Here is a 15476-nt window from a genome sequence, read left to right as displayed (position 1 = left end):
GGATCGCCCTGCAGCTCTTTGCCAGTCTTTGTGAGGGCCTTGGCCTTTTGCGGTCTTGGGCTGTGAGCACGAACTGAAGCAGGATGGGCACCGACCAGCTCATCTAGGGACATTTCCAGGCTCAAGAGGGCCATCATGGAACTGTGTGCGCCTGGCCTCCTCCTCCTCCTCCCACCTCCCTCCTCCCCCTCTTCTTCTTCTTCTTCTTCATTTATTAATTCATGAGAGACACACACACACGCAGAGGCAGAGACACAGGCAGAGGGAGCAGCAGGCTCCTCACAGGGAGCCCCGTGCGGGACTCGATCCCGGAACCCCGGGATCACATCCTGGGCCGAAGGCAGACGCTCACCTACTGAGCCACCCAGGCGTCCCTCTCTGGTTTCTTCTTTAAGTGTTGGTGTTCTGCTGACCCTTGATCCACTGCCCTTTCCTGTCCTCTGTCCTTCTAGATGTCTTTGACCCGCCCACTTCCCCACATGGAAACCACAGGCACATAGACGAGAAAGTAGCCAGGCAGGGCTGAGGGGTAGCAGGGAGTGCCCGGAAACGCCGGGCATGTGTGTGTCCGCCCCGCTCGGAGCCGCCTGTGCTCCGCAAGCCCGAGGCCTGCCTGGTGAACGCGGGCCCACGTGAAGGTAGCGCCCTGGCAGGTTTAGAAAATGCTGAGGTCAGTGTGTGAGCTCAGTGCGCTTAGCTGCCCGGATCCTTCTGTGGATAAAGTCACTACGCTGCGAAAAGCGTCGAGTCAGCTCCCCTGGGCAGCAGGACGCATTTGGCCTTGAAAACACAGGGCGGGCGGCCCGCCCCGAAGTACCTGTGCGGCGCGGGTGAGCCATGTGCGTGCGGCCCTCACCCTGCGGCTGGCGGCTCTCCTGGCGCTCCGGAACGGGCCTCCAGGGTTCAACCCGCTGCTCTTGTTTGCCCCAAGAACACTGAGGCCTGCCATCTGAGTATCATTGAAGAGGAACTCCTGGCGGTGGCCTGGCTTCAACGCGCTTGGCCTGAGGGCCTGAGGCCTGCGCCCGTTCGGTTTGTGGGGTGGCTGGGGGAATCATACTCTGGATTCTTGGCATCAGAGCTGAAGGGAAATCTCCTTATCTGGCTGACATTTAATTTCCTCTTTGGGCCTCGGAAGGAAAGGGCCTGGCAGGGTTGTGATGAGGGCTCCAGAGAAGTGGGCCGTGGGTGGGCCTGATTTCAGGGCCTCTTCCCGGCCTCTGCCTGCTAGGGTAGCTAGGAGGCCTCCTGCGGTGTCACCCCTCTGGGAAAGCACCACTTGAGAAGATAATTCCGTGTGAGCAGAGATGGAAATCGAATCCCCCAGGGCCGGGAGCAGCTGCTCTTCTGTAGGATTCCAGGAGCCGCCATTGGGCATCACTCACAGATTTCCCCCATCACCCCCAGGGCCCTCCCCCAAACAAAATGTACACCCATACATAATGAAAGTTGGGAGAACTGTTCTTGGCTAGAAAATGAGCAGAAAAGTATTTTGTGAGATTGTAATTCTTCCCCCAGAATTATTTCTGGGGGTGCTTGCTTCCCCTAGGACATCAAAAGGACTTCCTGAGAGGAGCTGCCTTTGAAATCGTGTGGCCTTCTCTGCCAGACACTATGGGAAGGTTTGACTCAGGTGGCACCCCCAGGAAGTCTGGAGTCTGGCTTGTGAGAAGCAGAAGCCTTGCCTAAGAGTGGGAGCCAGACAGGCTGTTCCCATGAAACCGCTTCCTTGTCCTGTGCCCTGGGGAAGAGTGGGGGTGGTGGGGCTTTACCTCTGTGCTGACAGGCCCCAAGCACGCAGTAAATAAATACTTGGTGGTGGGCAGGATCTGCTGGCTGCACGCCCTGACCTCTTTTGCTGGGCTGGGAACAGGCCTGCGGCCCTCAGAGCTCAGTCTGCTGGGACTGGGCTCCTTGCTTTGGCCTTGGGAACATCACTTGCTTCCTTGGGCCTTACTGGCCTCATCTTTGACCTGGGAGTTGGTTGAAATGGGGGGGTTGAGTGTCTCCCTTCTCAGCTCTCCTCCCCTGATGCCGTCCTGCCTCCACCCTGCCCTTGGCCTGGGATGCAGGGGTCCTGGGGTGATTTGTCTGCACCATCTCCCCTCGGGGGCCAGCAGGAACATGAACTCATTGTCCCTCAGAGCCTGACACATGCAGAGCTTCCACAGGGCAACCGCATGGCCTTTGGCCTGCTTGGTCAGACCCCTGGAGTGATTACTTTCTGGGTGAACTTTGATGGGGAAAAGAACAGGTGGCAGGGGATTGGGCATAAATTTCTACCCTGGCTCTGGAAGCAGGTGTCTCCAGTAGTCCAACATGAGTTCCTGTTCCCATCTCAAGTTTCATGCAACTTTTCATCCTTGCCTTGAACAAAGCCCTTTTATTTCTGGGTGGTGTTGTGAAAATTGTTTTTGCAGTTACCAGTAAGGCAGAAAAGAATGGATCACCACTATAGAATTACGTAAATTTTACATTCCCAATTTAGAAATGTCCATGCATGGGAGAAATACTGGGAAGAGCTTCTCTTCAGAAATTATCCCTGGATTGTGGAATAACAGGAAATTTTTAAGTGTATTGTCTTTATAATAAAAACTATTAAAATGACTATAATAAATTAGGATTTAATATGTGACAAAAACTGTAAGAAGTTGCCACTATATCTTATTTCTCACTAGAAATCTAGAAGATCCTTTTTTAAAAGATATAAATGTTAACCTATTTTTAAAATTGTGGTAGAATATATATAACATGAAATTTGCCTTTCTGACCACTTTTAAATATATAGTTCTGTGGCATTAAGTACATTCACTGTGGGATCTGTCTCTCTCTCTCTTTTTTAAGTTCATCAATTTTATAAACAAGGAAGCTAAAACTAGGAAAACAAAGTTGCTTGTCTCGGGTCACAGAGATTAAGTAGTTCCAGAGATAGGATTTGAACCCAGGACCCTGAAAATCAGAGCTCTGGGATTTCTGGTTAGTGGTTGTTGGGGACCTATGGTTACTTACCCTGCCCCACACTTACTGCATATTTGCAGAAAACCAGCCTGTTCATGTGTGTCTCTCCTCTGGAAGTCCTAGGGTTAGGTCTCTATTTGTCATGGAGGTGGCTGATGAGCCTGGCTCGGTGTACATGTGGTTGACGCAGGGGGCCACCTGTTGATGGACATGAGGGCTGATGAAGGTTGAAGCGTGTGGGCTACTGTGTTGGGTAGGGTTGGGTGTTAGACTTTTCCAGAAGGTTCTCAGAGAGGGGTGCCCTGGAAAGAGCAGTGGCTTGGAGCTCAGATACCTGGCTTCATCTAGTCTGCGCTTGGAGTTCAAAGGTCTGTGCTTTTGTGCTTATGTCACCGTGTGGTCAACGTGCTTTGTCCTCAGTGTCCTCATTTCTAAGTGGGTGGTAAAAGGGCTTGTTCTACTTGCCTTCCACGATTGTAGATGTTGACATGTCAAGATGTGGGGGAAAGTGCTAGGTGAACTAGGGGTTGTCGGGCAGTTTCTAGGATGGGAATTTTTTTTAAGGTTTTATTTATTAATGAGAGACATAGAGAGAGGTAGAGACCTAGCAGAGAGAGAAGCAGGCTCCCCACAGGGAGCCAATGCAAGACTCGATCCCAGGACCCCGGGGTCACAACCTGAGCTGAAGGCAGATGCTCAGTCACTGAGCCACCCAGGTGCCCCTAGGAGGGGAATTTTGAATATGCCATGGCAGAGGGGAGTGTCTAGGGCTGACCCAGAAGGTCTGACGGGGATGGATTTGAAGGTGAAGAGTAGCAGGGTTGCTTCGCTTTGTTGTCTTTCGCTTTGGGCGTCAGCTTGTCTCCTCCACCATGGCTTAGTTGGTGAAGAACAGCATTCCACTGTTTGCCTACTACCATAGGTTGGGATGCTCTGAGATTTTCTAGAATGGGTCTCTTTCAAGGTCCTTGGATTTACCCTCCCTGAGACTCACATCTCAGGTGAAATGAACTGTCATGTCGGAGATCATTTTTTAGCCATGTGTTTCTGGACTTGTCTGTCTTCCCTGTCTTTACAGCAGACACCAGTCTGTCTTTCTGTCATCTGATCTTGAGCGGCCAAGCATAGGAGCAGGCTGGGATCTGGAGGTCGTGCAGGTCGGGGTGCGGGGAGGAGCTCACCTTCTCATGGTAGATGCCATGCTTGTTCCCCCCACACTAAGACACTGTGCTCTGTGCAGGACCCTGGGTGCAATCTCAGGATAAAGGTGGGGCCTCACTCTCAAAAAAGCCACTATTTATAGGGGAAGATGCACATCCTCAGGATACAGTACAAGGGCGAGGACAGGTAGCTTGACAAGTGACTGTCTCGAGAAGTGCAGCATCTAGTGCAAATGAATGAAAGTGCATTGTTGGGGCAGGCCAGAGGTGAGCAGCTGCTAGCAGGACTTCTGTGTCTAGGGTTTCTGTCTGGCCACCCCCAAGACAGTCTTTTGAGTCATTATTGTATCAGTGCATGTTTCATGCAACCAGAAATCCAGGGGTGCAGGATCTGCTGAAGTCAGTGGCCCTGTCTCAGCAGCCACTTGCTTCTGGCTTTGAGCACGGTGCTCAAAGACGAAGTAGGTCACGGGTATCTATTTTGAAGCATACGTGGCTGGGCTGCATGGCCATTTAATTTCCGGATCAGATCCTGTCCGACTTGTTTGTTGGGGAGGTTGGCAGGAAGCGCTCTCTGGTTGGTTGTGCAGTGTATTTATAAAGTGTGAAGAGTCTGGAGGTAATGGGATGCTCCCCTCCTGCATTCCTGTAGGAGAGCCGTCGGTGGAGAGGTTTCAGAAACCTTCAGGACGCCACGGGCGTATGGTTGGTTTCCACCCTGCTTCTTTGAATTTTCTGAAAACTGTTGATCCTCGCTAACTTCATGAAACCTTTTTTCTTTTAAGAAATCCAGTTTAATTGAGGGCGCCTGGGTGGCTCAGCTGGGTAAGCATCTGCCTTTGGCTCAGGTCGTGAGTCCCAGGTCCAGGTCCTGGGATCGAGTCCTACATTGGGCTCCCTGCTCAGTGGGAAGTCAGCTTCTCCCTCTCCCTCTGCCACTCTTCCTGCTTGTGTTGTCTCAGTCTCTCTTGCTCTCAAATAAGTAAATAAAATCTTTAAAACAAAAATCTGATTTAATTTTTACCCAGTATGAGTTGGCTTCAGCTTACTTTAGTAATGGCAGTGGGTTGCCAGTTTACTGTGTGCAGAGCCTTTTGCATACATTACATCATTTAATCCTCACTACCACCTTGGGAAATGGACATTATTGAGTCCGTTTTATTGGTGAGGAAACAGAATCAAAGTGGTGCAGTAATTTGCTCATAGTCCAAGTATGTAAGTAGCAAGGCCAGAGACTTGTACCCTATGTTGTCTTTTTTTTTTTTTTTAAGATTTTATTTATTTATTCATGAGAGACACACAATAGACAGAGACACAGGCAGAGGGAGAGGCAGGCTCCCTGCAGGGAGCCCAATGTGGGACCCCGGGATCACAACCTGAGCCAAAGGCAGATGCTCAACCACTGATCCATCCAGGTGCCCCATACCCAGTGTCTTCTAAGCAGAGTCTGGCCTTTTGTCCCACACCACTTTGGTTTCAGGAGCCCTGGGGATGGAAGACATCCTGGCTGGGAGCAGGGAAGTGTGGGAGCAACTCCCCAGTCTCTTCCCAGGCGAGATGTGACCTCCCAGCTGTGGGTGTTGGGGATGGGTCCCCCAACTCAAAGCAGCTTCTGGGCAGAACTGGAGTTATGTCTTCAGCTGTCACTCAGATGTCACTGGAGCTCGGGATTCTCAGTTTTTACTCTTCGTTGGATTTTCCTGTATTTCCCTCTTTTTCTCTAGGTGTTCTTACCCGAGGTCATGGGTGAGTACAGGGAGATGGTGAGCTCCACCAGATAGTGCAGGTGGTAATGGAGTCTTTTAGCCACCTCGCCTGTACGTACCAGCTGTTGACTGGAATATTCCCCCATCTTTGGTATTCCATGCTCTCTCTGTTTTTGAGGAGTAAACAGGTTTAGGTGTGTGTTTGCTGTGTCCTTCTCTACAGTGCCTTTCCCCTAGGCTACTCACAGAGTCCTGGCAGTAATGCTACTGCCCATCGTCATTTATATTTGCTGGCATGTTGGAATGTTTGGGTGCTTGGCAGAGGCATTGCTTCATTGAGTACCCCCAGCAGGCCATTGTCACCACATTTTACACATACGGATTCTCAAGGGATGCCACAGACCTGAGACTTTTAGGTAGCACACCCCATAGCTTCCTCTGGAAGTTTAGTAGGAAACACCAGAGAAGGTGTTTATTTAAAATCCATTGTATTCTGAAAGCGAGAGAACCTCCTCCTCAGATACTGTCCCTGCTGCCTGGTTTGTGGTGCAGTTCCCTGCCAGGAGTGCCTGGGCCCATCCTGATTTCTCTCCAGCCTTTTTACTTAATCTGCCTGAGTTTGTATCCTAGAAATTGGAGTATACTAATATCTGAAATATATAAATGAGACAATGTACATAAAATCACTCAGGACTCAATGAATGGTTTATTACGTTCTGTCTTTAACCCACTGTGACTTGCAGCTGCCACAGACCTCTGCTTCTGCAGCCCCGTCAGGGAGATAGACCTGGAGTCCTGGCAGGCCTCATTGCGGTGGATGCCCACAGGATGCTTTTCTTCAAGGTCTTGGCATGGTGGTGGTAGTGGTGGTTTCTCGATCTGAATGCATTATAAATGAGAAATTTGCAAGCTGTGGTTTTTCTTACTAAAAGAATTGCAAGTAGGATTAAGCACAGGACTGTCCAGCATGAACCACTCCCTGCTTGGGCGTCCAGGCTTCAGCCACAGGATTTGGTACAGTGGGTGACAGTTAACCTGTTTGTCCATCTGCTCAGCTCGGTGGGAAGCTCTGCAGGGGCAGGGACTTGGTCCATGCCTTGTGATAGCCTAGGCAGCTTATGTGTTGTACTCTGTGAGGAGCACGGTTGATATGGGCTTCTGTGTGGCTCAGTGGTTGAGTGTCTGCCTTTGGCTCAGGTTGTGATCCCGGAGTCCTGGGACCAAGTCCTCATCGAGCTCCCTGTGGGGAGCCTGCTTCTCCCTCTGCCTGTGTCTTGCCTCTCTCTCTGAGTCTCTCATGAATAAATAAAAAATTAAAAAAGAAAAAAAAGAAAGATTTGGGGGAACTGGGATCACTTACTTGATGCCGTAGAAAGAAGGCTGCGGGCAGCAGCAGCCATTGGTTTTGCAGAGTTGGCTCTGAACCACGAGGAGGCGTAAGGAGCCGGAGGGGCCCAGAAGGCTGCAGTCCTGCCCCGGGGTCCCACAGCCCAGGCTTGCCTCCTGTCCACGCTGCCTCTGTTGAGAGACCCCAAACCAGCACCAGGTAGGTGCTTTGTAATGAGCCCAAGGCGTGAGTGGTGTTCTCCCTATTCTACTGGCCAAGATCTGGAAAAATCGCCTCGCTAACAGGTCGGCCAGTCCGTCCAGGTTCCTGGCCCCTAACTAATCTGATACACTGCACCTCTCCCCTGAGGACGCATCCAGCCTTACAAATTTAATTAACCTGACAGCCCTAGAAACCTAAATTAGATCTAAGGAAGAACTTTCTAACTTTTTTTTTTTTTTTTTTTTAATTAGAGTGAAAATGGGGCATTTCCATAACAGGGCTTTTCAAGCTATCAGCCATGATCCATAGTCATAGAATCAATTTAGTGGGTTGACACATAAAGAACTGAAAAGGAAAGGGACAGAGTAAAAACTATCAGGACATCACAGATGTTAAGGCTGATGTGTGAGCCCCCGATCACGATGGAAATCCATTTCTGCCTGGGGGTCATGGTCGAACATGTCCTAGAGAGATAGGGATTATAGTTTAGATCATTACAGGTTAGACTGTAAGGTGCTTGGGGGCAGGGGTCTGTTTTCTCTTTTTATGTTTCCTGCATCCTTAACCCAGTGTCGACCGAGTATGTGGTTGGTCTATCCCTCCATCTGGGAGAACTTACTGCGTTTCTCCTTTCTTCCTTCAGACTGGAAGGGGTCAGGCCGCGTCCTGTGCTGTCCTCACAGGAGACGAGGGCCGTGCTATTTCCCTTTGCGAGTGAGGAAAAAAGCTGAGACGCCAAGCGTGTGACAGCGAAGCGCTGGGCTCTGAAGTTGAGGACGCTGGGTTTGCATCCTGGGCGTGCCGTGGCCACGTGCATAGCTTGGGGCCACTTCTTTAACCCTACTTAGCTTCCCCGTCCCCATCTTTAAGCTTGGCGTAATCAGGGTGCCTGCCTCGGGTGTGGCGAGGGTCGGAAGAGAGAAGTCGAGCTCAGGGCCTCTGGCCCAGGGCTTGGCACCTGAGAAGCATCTGCTGAGCCGTTAAGAAGCATTGTGCGCTGCCCTTGTTTTTATGGTGACTAGTAAGAGAGACTTCGTGCCTCACGACAGGTGCATTGCAGGAAGCCCCTGCTGGAGCTCCATCCGTGATGGCTGGAAGCCCGGGCCTGTGGTTGGTCGTGCAGGGACAGGAAGGGGCTGTTGCAGTGGAGCTGATGTCTGTGCATGCAGGGAGGTGCTCTGGTTTTGTTGTTTAGAGAAAACAGTATCTCCCGTGTGCAGTGAGCTAGGACTATCATCGTGGAATCTGATCATATAAACGACATTTCTTAGAAAAGCTAGGTGTCTTTTATTTAATCAAAAAGCAAGAGGTTTTTTTTTTTTTTTTTTTTAATGTTATGGGTTTTGTTGTTTTCAACTATGCGTGCTCTACACACACCAGAGAGGCAACTGATTATTTACTGAAATGGAACATAGCCACGTATGTGATGAAATAGGTGCTTATGGGTCCAGTAGTCGTGACGTGTTCAGGGAAAGCTCCAAGATCAGGTAAATCCTGGTTTACCTGAAATCGCCAACTGGGCCCAGCAGCACCACAGCCCAGTTAGAATGAGCTGTAGGAAAGTAAATACATGACGTTCTCAGGGTATAGGACATTGGGCAAAACCCCAGAGAGACTTGGTTTTGTCATTAGCCCTGCTTTTCAAGGCCAAGTCTGTTTACTTCTGTCGTGTAGCTGTCTTTCTACCCCAAAGTTAAAACATTTTTGTCCTTTATATCCATCCCTTAGTGCTGATTTTGTATCTTGAGAGGGGAGGGTGAAAGACACTAAAAATTATTCAGTGATTGAAAGTTTCAGGTGTATATTTTAGTTGGAATTGTGACTTTCTCCCTTGTTTGGAGGGTCAGGTGCCATAGTTGAGAGCACAGACTTCAGCTAGACCTACATTTCCAGCCAGCCTGTCCTGCTTTTCTACCAGCTTTATTGAGGTATTATTAACAAATAAAATTGTATATATTTAAGGAACACAACTGATGATTTCATATACATCTACACTGTGAAGTGATGAGCACAGCCAATTAAGTAACACATCCGTTGGCTCATACAGTTACCACTTTTTTGTTTGTGTGGTGAGAACACTTAAGATCTACTCTTGGCGGATTTCAAGTATACAATACAGTGTTACCAGCTGTGGTCACCGAGCGGTAGTTAGACCCCTAGAACTTAGACTTATAACTTAGCTTGTTCTCTTTGACCATCGTCTCCCTGTTCAGCCCACCCCTCGGACCCTGGCAAGGGCCGTTCTATCCTCTGCTCCTACGAGCTTGACTTTTTTCCCATCCCACACATAAGTGAGACCATACAGGATTTATTTTTCTGTGTCTGGCTTCTTTCACTTGGTATAATACCCTCCAGCTTCATCCATGTTGTCATAAATCTGCCTGTGCTGTGTGACTTTGGGCAAGTACCTTCACCTGTCTGCATTGCATCTGTGAACTGGGCTAATAATAGTACCACCACCTGTGAGTTTGTGGAGGATTAATTGTATGATAAATGTAAAGCCTTCTTGGTCATGTGTGCATATGAACTCTTCAGCTCACATCATCATCGTGAGCACTGATGTTATCAGTGGAAGGGCTTCCAGGAGACTGGGATTATAGACCTGACTCTGCCATTGCTAATAGCTGGGCTTGGATATGTTGCCAAACCTCAGTATTATTTTCTCTAAAACAAGGGAGAGGCCCAGATGCTTCAGACTCCGAGCTCGACTGCTCTGTTTTGTGTGCTGCATGTTCTATTTCTTCTGAGGCCTCAGGATGTGATGCTGGCTGCCAGTGGGGGTGGGGTGAGAACCCACTTTCTGTTAAGGACCTGTAGCTCTCTGCCTGGTCGATGTTTGTCCTCATGACGTTTGTTTTTCTTCCCTTGACTTTTTTTTTTTTTTTTTTTTTTATGATAGTCACAGAGAAAGAGAGAGGCAGAGGGAGAAGCAGGCTCCATGCACCGGGAGCCCGATGTGGGATTCGATTCCGGGTCTCCAGGATCACGCCCTGGGCCAAAGGCAGGCGCCAAACCGCTGCGCCACCCAGGGATCCCCTTCCCTTGACTTTATATTCTCAGCTGGTCTTCCTTTCCTTAGCCTCTGCCAAACAACTCTAGGCTCTTTATGCTTTTCCTAGTGGACTCAGACCATGGGTGTGCCTGGTGGGCTGGAAGTAAGCCTCAGCTGGGCACAGCCTCCCACCTGGGGGAGGCTGCAGGTAAGGGGGATCCTTTCCCTTTGCCATTGGTTTTTTAATTCTGTTTGTCCTTTCCACCTTCCCCAAACCAAGCAACGGGGCTGCCTGTGCCTGAGGTTGACCAGGGAAAGCTGCTCGTGAGCAAGGGATGACTTTTTTGCTTTGTAATAAACCACTTTCTCACTTTGTTTCCTTTCTGGCCTTTGGCGCTAGCCGGAATTTTCCAGAGCTTGCCAGAGCTCATCTCGCTGTAATTTTATATTTTGCACGTGCATCTCTGCTAGCCCCGACCTTTGCAAAAAGTGGAGCTGTGGAGTTCATCTCTGGCCTGCCACTGGCGTTTGAGGTTTATCTCCTTGTTCCCGGGGACAAGCATGCACAATGAATTAATTGAGCTGTTTTCGGCCCACTTCCTGCCTAATTGAACACCTGCCCAGCAAATGCTGCCAGCGCGCGGGCCCGGCACCTGATTCGCCAGCCGTCCCTGTCATGTTGGTGTCTTGCTTGTATCAGAAGATGCGGTTTTGTCATTTGCAGTTGGCTTACTGTGTCCTTCAGAGAGCTGCTTGCTTCTTCACTTAATTTAAAGGTGCCAACGTGTCCTCTTTAGGTATAGTCCGTGTTCCCGTCTTGCCACTGTCCTCCCAGTTAAGATCATTGCTGATTGTCCGCCTGGCGAAAGCTGCTCAGAGACCAGATACGGAGAGAGGGTGTGGGTGTGTGTCCTGGGTTGATTCTTATGCTCGCCTTACTCTCCCTTGGGCCCCAGACTAAGTTTCCAGCGTGACATTCTTTTTTCTTTTTTGAAAGATTTTATTTATTTATTTGAGAGATAGAAAAGGAGCCGGAGGAGGGACAGAGGCAGAGGCCGAGGGAGAGGTTTAGACTCCCCTCTCCGCAGGGAGCCGAGTGTGGGGCCTGATCCCGGGACTCCAGCCTCATGACCTGAGCCGAAGGCAGACGCCTAATTGACTGAGTCACCCAGGTGCCCCCGTCTAGCAGGTCATTCTTTTTTTTTTTTTTTTAAGATTTATTTATTTATTTATGATAGAGAGAGAGAGAGAGAGGCAGAGACAGAGGAGGAGGGAGAAGCAGGCTCCATGCCGGGAGCCCGATGTGGGACTCGATCCCGGGACTCCAGGATCACGCCCTGGGCCAAAGGCAGGCGCTAAACCGCTGAGCCACCCAGGGATCCCTCTAGCAGGTCATTCTTAAAGTAGTGCTCATGGTTTAGAGCTGATGAGAAATATTCTTTTATAGGATGGGACATAGTTTCTTTTTAAATTAAGATTTTGCTTGTTCAGAGCAGTGTCAGGATCACAGCAGTATTGCCTGAAGGTACAGAGATTTCCCACATACCCCCGCCTGCCTCCCCGCTACGTGGCCTCCCTCATTATCAGCACCCCCTCCAGAGCAGTACTCTTGTTACGACTGATGAACCTACACACTGGCACGTCATCACCCAGAATCCATAGTTTACCTTAATATTCACTCTTAGTGTTGTACATTCTAAGGATTTGGACAGAGTACACAAGGACATATATTCAACCAATGCCCTATATCTAGTATTTTCACTGCCCTAAAAATCCTCTGTTCCCCACCTATTCATCTTGCCCTTCCTCCCAACCCATGGCAACCACTGATCTTTTTACTATTTCCATAGCTTTGCCTTTTCCACAGTGTCATAGAGTTGGAATTGCAGTGTGAGGCCTCCTTAGAGTGGCTTCTTTCATGCAGTAATATACATTTTAAATTTCTCCATGTGTTTTCATAGCTCGATAGGTCACTTCTTTTTTAGTGCTGAATATTATTCCATTGTTTGGATATACCACTGTTTCTTTATCCATTCACCTGCTGAAGGACATCTTGGTTGCTTCTAAGTTTTGGCAGTTTTGAATAAAGCTGCTGTAAATATCCATGTGCAGGCTTTTGTGTGAACATAAGTTTTCATATCTTTTGGGTAAATACCAAGGAGTGTGATTGCTGTATCATATGGTGAAAGTATGTTCAGTTTTGTAAGAAACTGTCAAACTGTCTTCTGTCTTCCAGTGCCAAACTATTTTGGATTCCCACTACCAATGAGTATGAATTCTGGTTACTCCACATCCTTGCCAGCATTTGGTATTGTCAGTGTTCTGGATTTTGGCTGTTTTAATATAATAAGTGTGTAGTAATGTCTGGTGGTTTTGATTTACATTGCCCCAAAGACGTATGATTTGACAAGACTGTTTTATAAAGAGTCCACATTTTTGTCATTAGGGTCTTATATCTTTCCAAAGTAAAGTAATAGTTTTACTAAAAATGAGAGCCAGAGCAGAGAATCCAGTCTTCCCTGATAACAGAGAGCCTTCCTGGTTCATGGCCTATGTTGGGTCTTCTGGGCTGTTTTCTTTGGTTTAAAAATCTCATAGCTGACAACATGGGTTTTTCAGTGGAGGCCTGGTTTAGGTGTGATTTTGTTGTTAAACATATTGTGGAGACAGGCAATCTGTGTTAATTGCTTCGTAGAATTGTGTATCTTAATTATCTCTTCTTTTTATTTTTATTTTTTTTTAATTATCTCTTCTTGATGTTCAAATGGAAGTATGCTGTTTGGGTTCCTTTTGTTCAGATTTGAACTTATTCAAAAATGGGATGAGACTAGAAGAACATCTATCTTTAAAATTCTTTGATCTCACTGTGGTTTTGTATTTGCTTTCAGTTTCCTTTGTGGAATTTCATATTTTAAAAATATTTTAGGGAGTTATTCAAAAAGTTATGTGGAGGGATCCCTGGGTGGTGCAGCGGTTTAGCGCCTGCCTTTGGCCCAGGGCATGATCCTGGAGACCCGGGATCAAATCCCACATCGGGCTCCCGGTGCATGGAGCCTGCATCTCCCTCTGCCTGTGTCTCTGCCTCTCTCTCTCTCTCTCTCTCTGTGACTATCCTAAATAAATAAAAATTAAAAAAAAAAAGTTATGTGGAGAATTACCATAGGACCCAGAAATTCTACCCTAGGTATATATGTGAAAAAATAAAAAATGAGGTCTCAAATCTTTTTTTTTCTTTTTTTTAACGAATGTTCATAGTAGCACTGTTAATAGGACTTAAGTGAAGACAACCCAAATGTTCATCCACAGATGAATGGCTAAAGTGTGGTATATCCATGCAACGGAATATTACTCAGCCAGAGAAAGGAATGAATTACAGATATGTTACATTGTGAAGAGACCTCAAAAACATTATGCTATAGGACAAAGAAGCCAAACACGAAGGGCCAAATATTGTATGAATCCATATATGTGAAATATCCAGAGTAGGCAAATCCATGGAGATCACCACTGGGTGGTTGCCAGGGGCTGGGGGAGGGGAACATGGGGATTGACCCCCAAATGGTATGAGTTTTCTTTTGGGGTGATGGAAATATTCTGGGCCTAGGTAGAGGCAGTGGTTGTACAACATTATAAATGTCCTAGATGCCCCTGAGTTGAACACTTTACCATAAATGGTTAATTTATGTTATGCAAATTTTGCCTCAAGTTAAAAAAAAAAACACTTTGGGGGCCCCCTGGGTGGCTCTGTCAGTTGAGTGCCTGCCTTCAGCTTGAGTCGTGATCCTGGGGTTCTGGGATCGAGTCCTGCATCAGGCTCTCTGCTCTGTGGGGAGCAGCTTCTCCCTCTCCCTCTTCCTGCCACTCCCTCTGCTTATGCTCTCTTGTTCTCGCGCGCTCTCTCTCTCTCTTAAATAAATAAAATAAAATATTAAAAAAATTTTTTTGGAGAGGCAGCCCACATGTGTTCTTCTCAAGGGTAGATTTTCTAGCGACACAATAGTGGTGCTCCAGTGAGGCCTTTAGTATGGACCCAAGTAGGGATGCACAGTCTATCATCGCTGCCCCTCCCCCATCACAGCTGCCAGTTTAGTGGCCTGTTGGGATGGTGGCCCAGAGGGTTGCCTCCCCTCCCTTGGCCTGTTCCCACTTCTGTAAAGTGGGCTGAAAGGCAGGCGTCACCTTATAGAACATGACAAGAGTTAGGCAAGATAAGGTATAGAAAGTGCTTAGTACCCAGTAAGTGCTTAATAGATAGATATTAGCTTTTCATTAACTTAATTAACTTTAGATTTGGAGTCTGAAGAGAAGTTTCTGGTCTGTTTTCATTTCTGTGGAAGGAGAGAATGAGGTGGACTCAAGGAGAGATGTAAGATGCTGGAGGCGGAGAAATGAGAATTGATATAAGACCTCTAGGTTTTGCTTAGACTTTTGAGAAAAGGAGGGGAAAAATCCTGTAACCTGGGTCCTTTTAGGAGTCTGTAACCCCTTCCCTTGCAACTGGTGAAGCTGGTGAAAGTTCACCTCCACACCCACTAAAACAAGGAATGTTTGTGAAATACTTCGAGAAGTGCCTGGCAATGAGTGAAAGCTACAGCAGTACTTGATTAAGTGCAAGAAGAAGGAGAAAAAGAACCCTGAGTGAATTGTAGCAGTTTAAGGAGGCAGTGCTGGAGAAGTACCCCCTGCCCACTTCCCTTCCTCGCCTCTGCTTCCTGAGATGTGAGCAAGCTTCCTCTGAGGGCTGAGCACTCACCCTGCCGTGCCCACCTCCAGTCCCTGCAGAGCGTTGGGCAACTGGGTGCATCTTCGTAGGCTTGGTTTGCGTTTCTGAGTCCTGCTTCTTTCCTCAGAAGAAGGGACCTTTAGTCAACAGCTGGGCCCAGATGAACCTTCCAGCAGCACAGAGGAACAAGTATACCCGGACCTAAGGAGAGGCTGTCATCCCTCAGCTGTAAGGGCAGAGGGGAGGTGTGGTGGTGGAGGGGAGTTGGTGACTTTCACCAATGAAGAAATACAGTTTTCAGCTCTTCTAGCATGAGATGGTGGAATGTAGATCTCAAATTTTAGGACATTACTCAATGGAAATGGGCACATTGATCTCTCTCTGATTT

General features: G+C 48.1%; 2 protein-coding genes across 7 annotated transcripts in view; one reads left to right on the top strand and one right to left on the bottom strand.

Moving 5' to 3' along the window:
* The window catches only part of SMCO4 (single-pass membrane protein with coiled-coil domains 4), a 62549-nt gene that overhangs the window by 11408 nt on the left and 35665 nt on the right, over positions 1-15476 (top strand). Inside the window, exon 1 of one of the 6 annotated variants that reach the window (XR_013362416.1) lies at positions 808-830. The exons of 3 other annotated variants lie outside the window; for them this stretch is intronic. The gene's annotated coding sequence lies outside the window, so the exon portion shown is untranslated. Of the gene's footprint in view, positions 1-807; positions 831-4741; positions 4824-15150; positions 15317-15476 lie in introns of those variants that run through there. 2 more of the 6 variants (XR_013362412.1, XR_013362414.1) reach the window with 2 other exon arrangements.
* On the bottom strand, positions 6503-8381 carry LOC144295505 (uncharacterized). The gene is made up of 3 exons (XM_077867877.1): positions 7993-8381; positions 7185-7342; positions 6503-6703 (listed from the first exon to the last, which is right to left on the bottom strand). Exons 1-3 carry the CDS (start codon positions 8188-8190, stop codon positions 6598-6600), a joined length of 462 nt encoding a protein of 153 aa, XP_077724003.1. The 5' UTR covers positions 8191-8381; the 3' UTR covers positions 6503-6597.

This window comes from Canis aureus, chromosome 23, assembly GCF_053574225.1.
Source record: "Canis aureus isolate CA01 chromosome 23, VMU_Caureus_v.1.0, whole genome shotgun sequence".
In the NCBI taxonomy this organism is placed as follows: Eukaryota; Metazoa; Chordata; class Mammalia; order Carnivora; family Canidae; genus Canis; species Canis aureus.
Note: the sequence above shows the minus strand (reverse complement) of the source record. Positions and strands in the feature narration are given on the sequence as shown.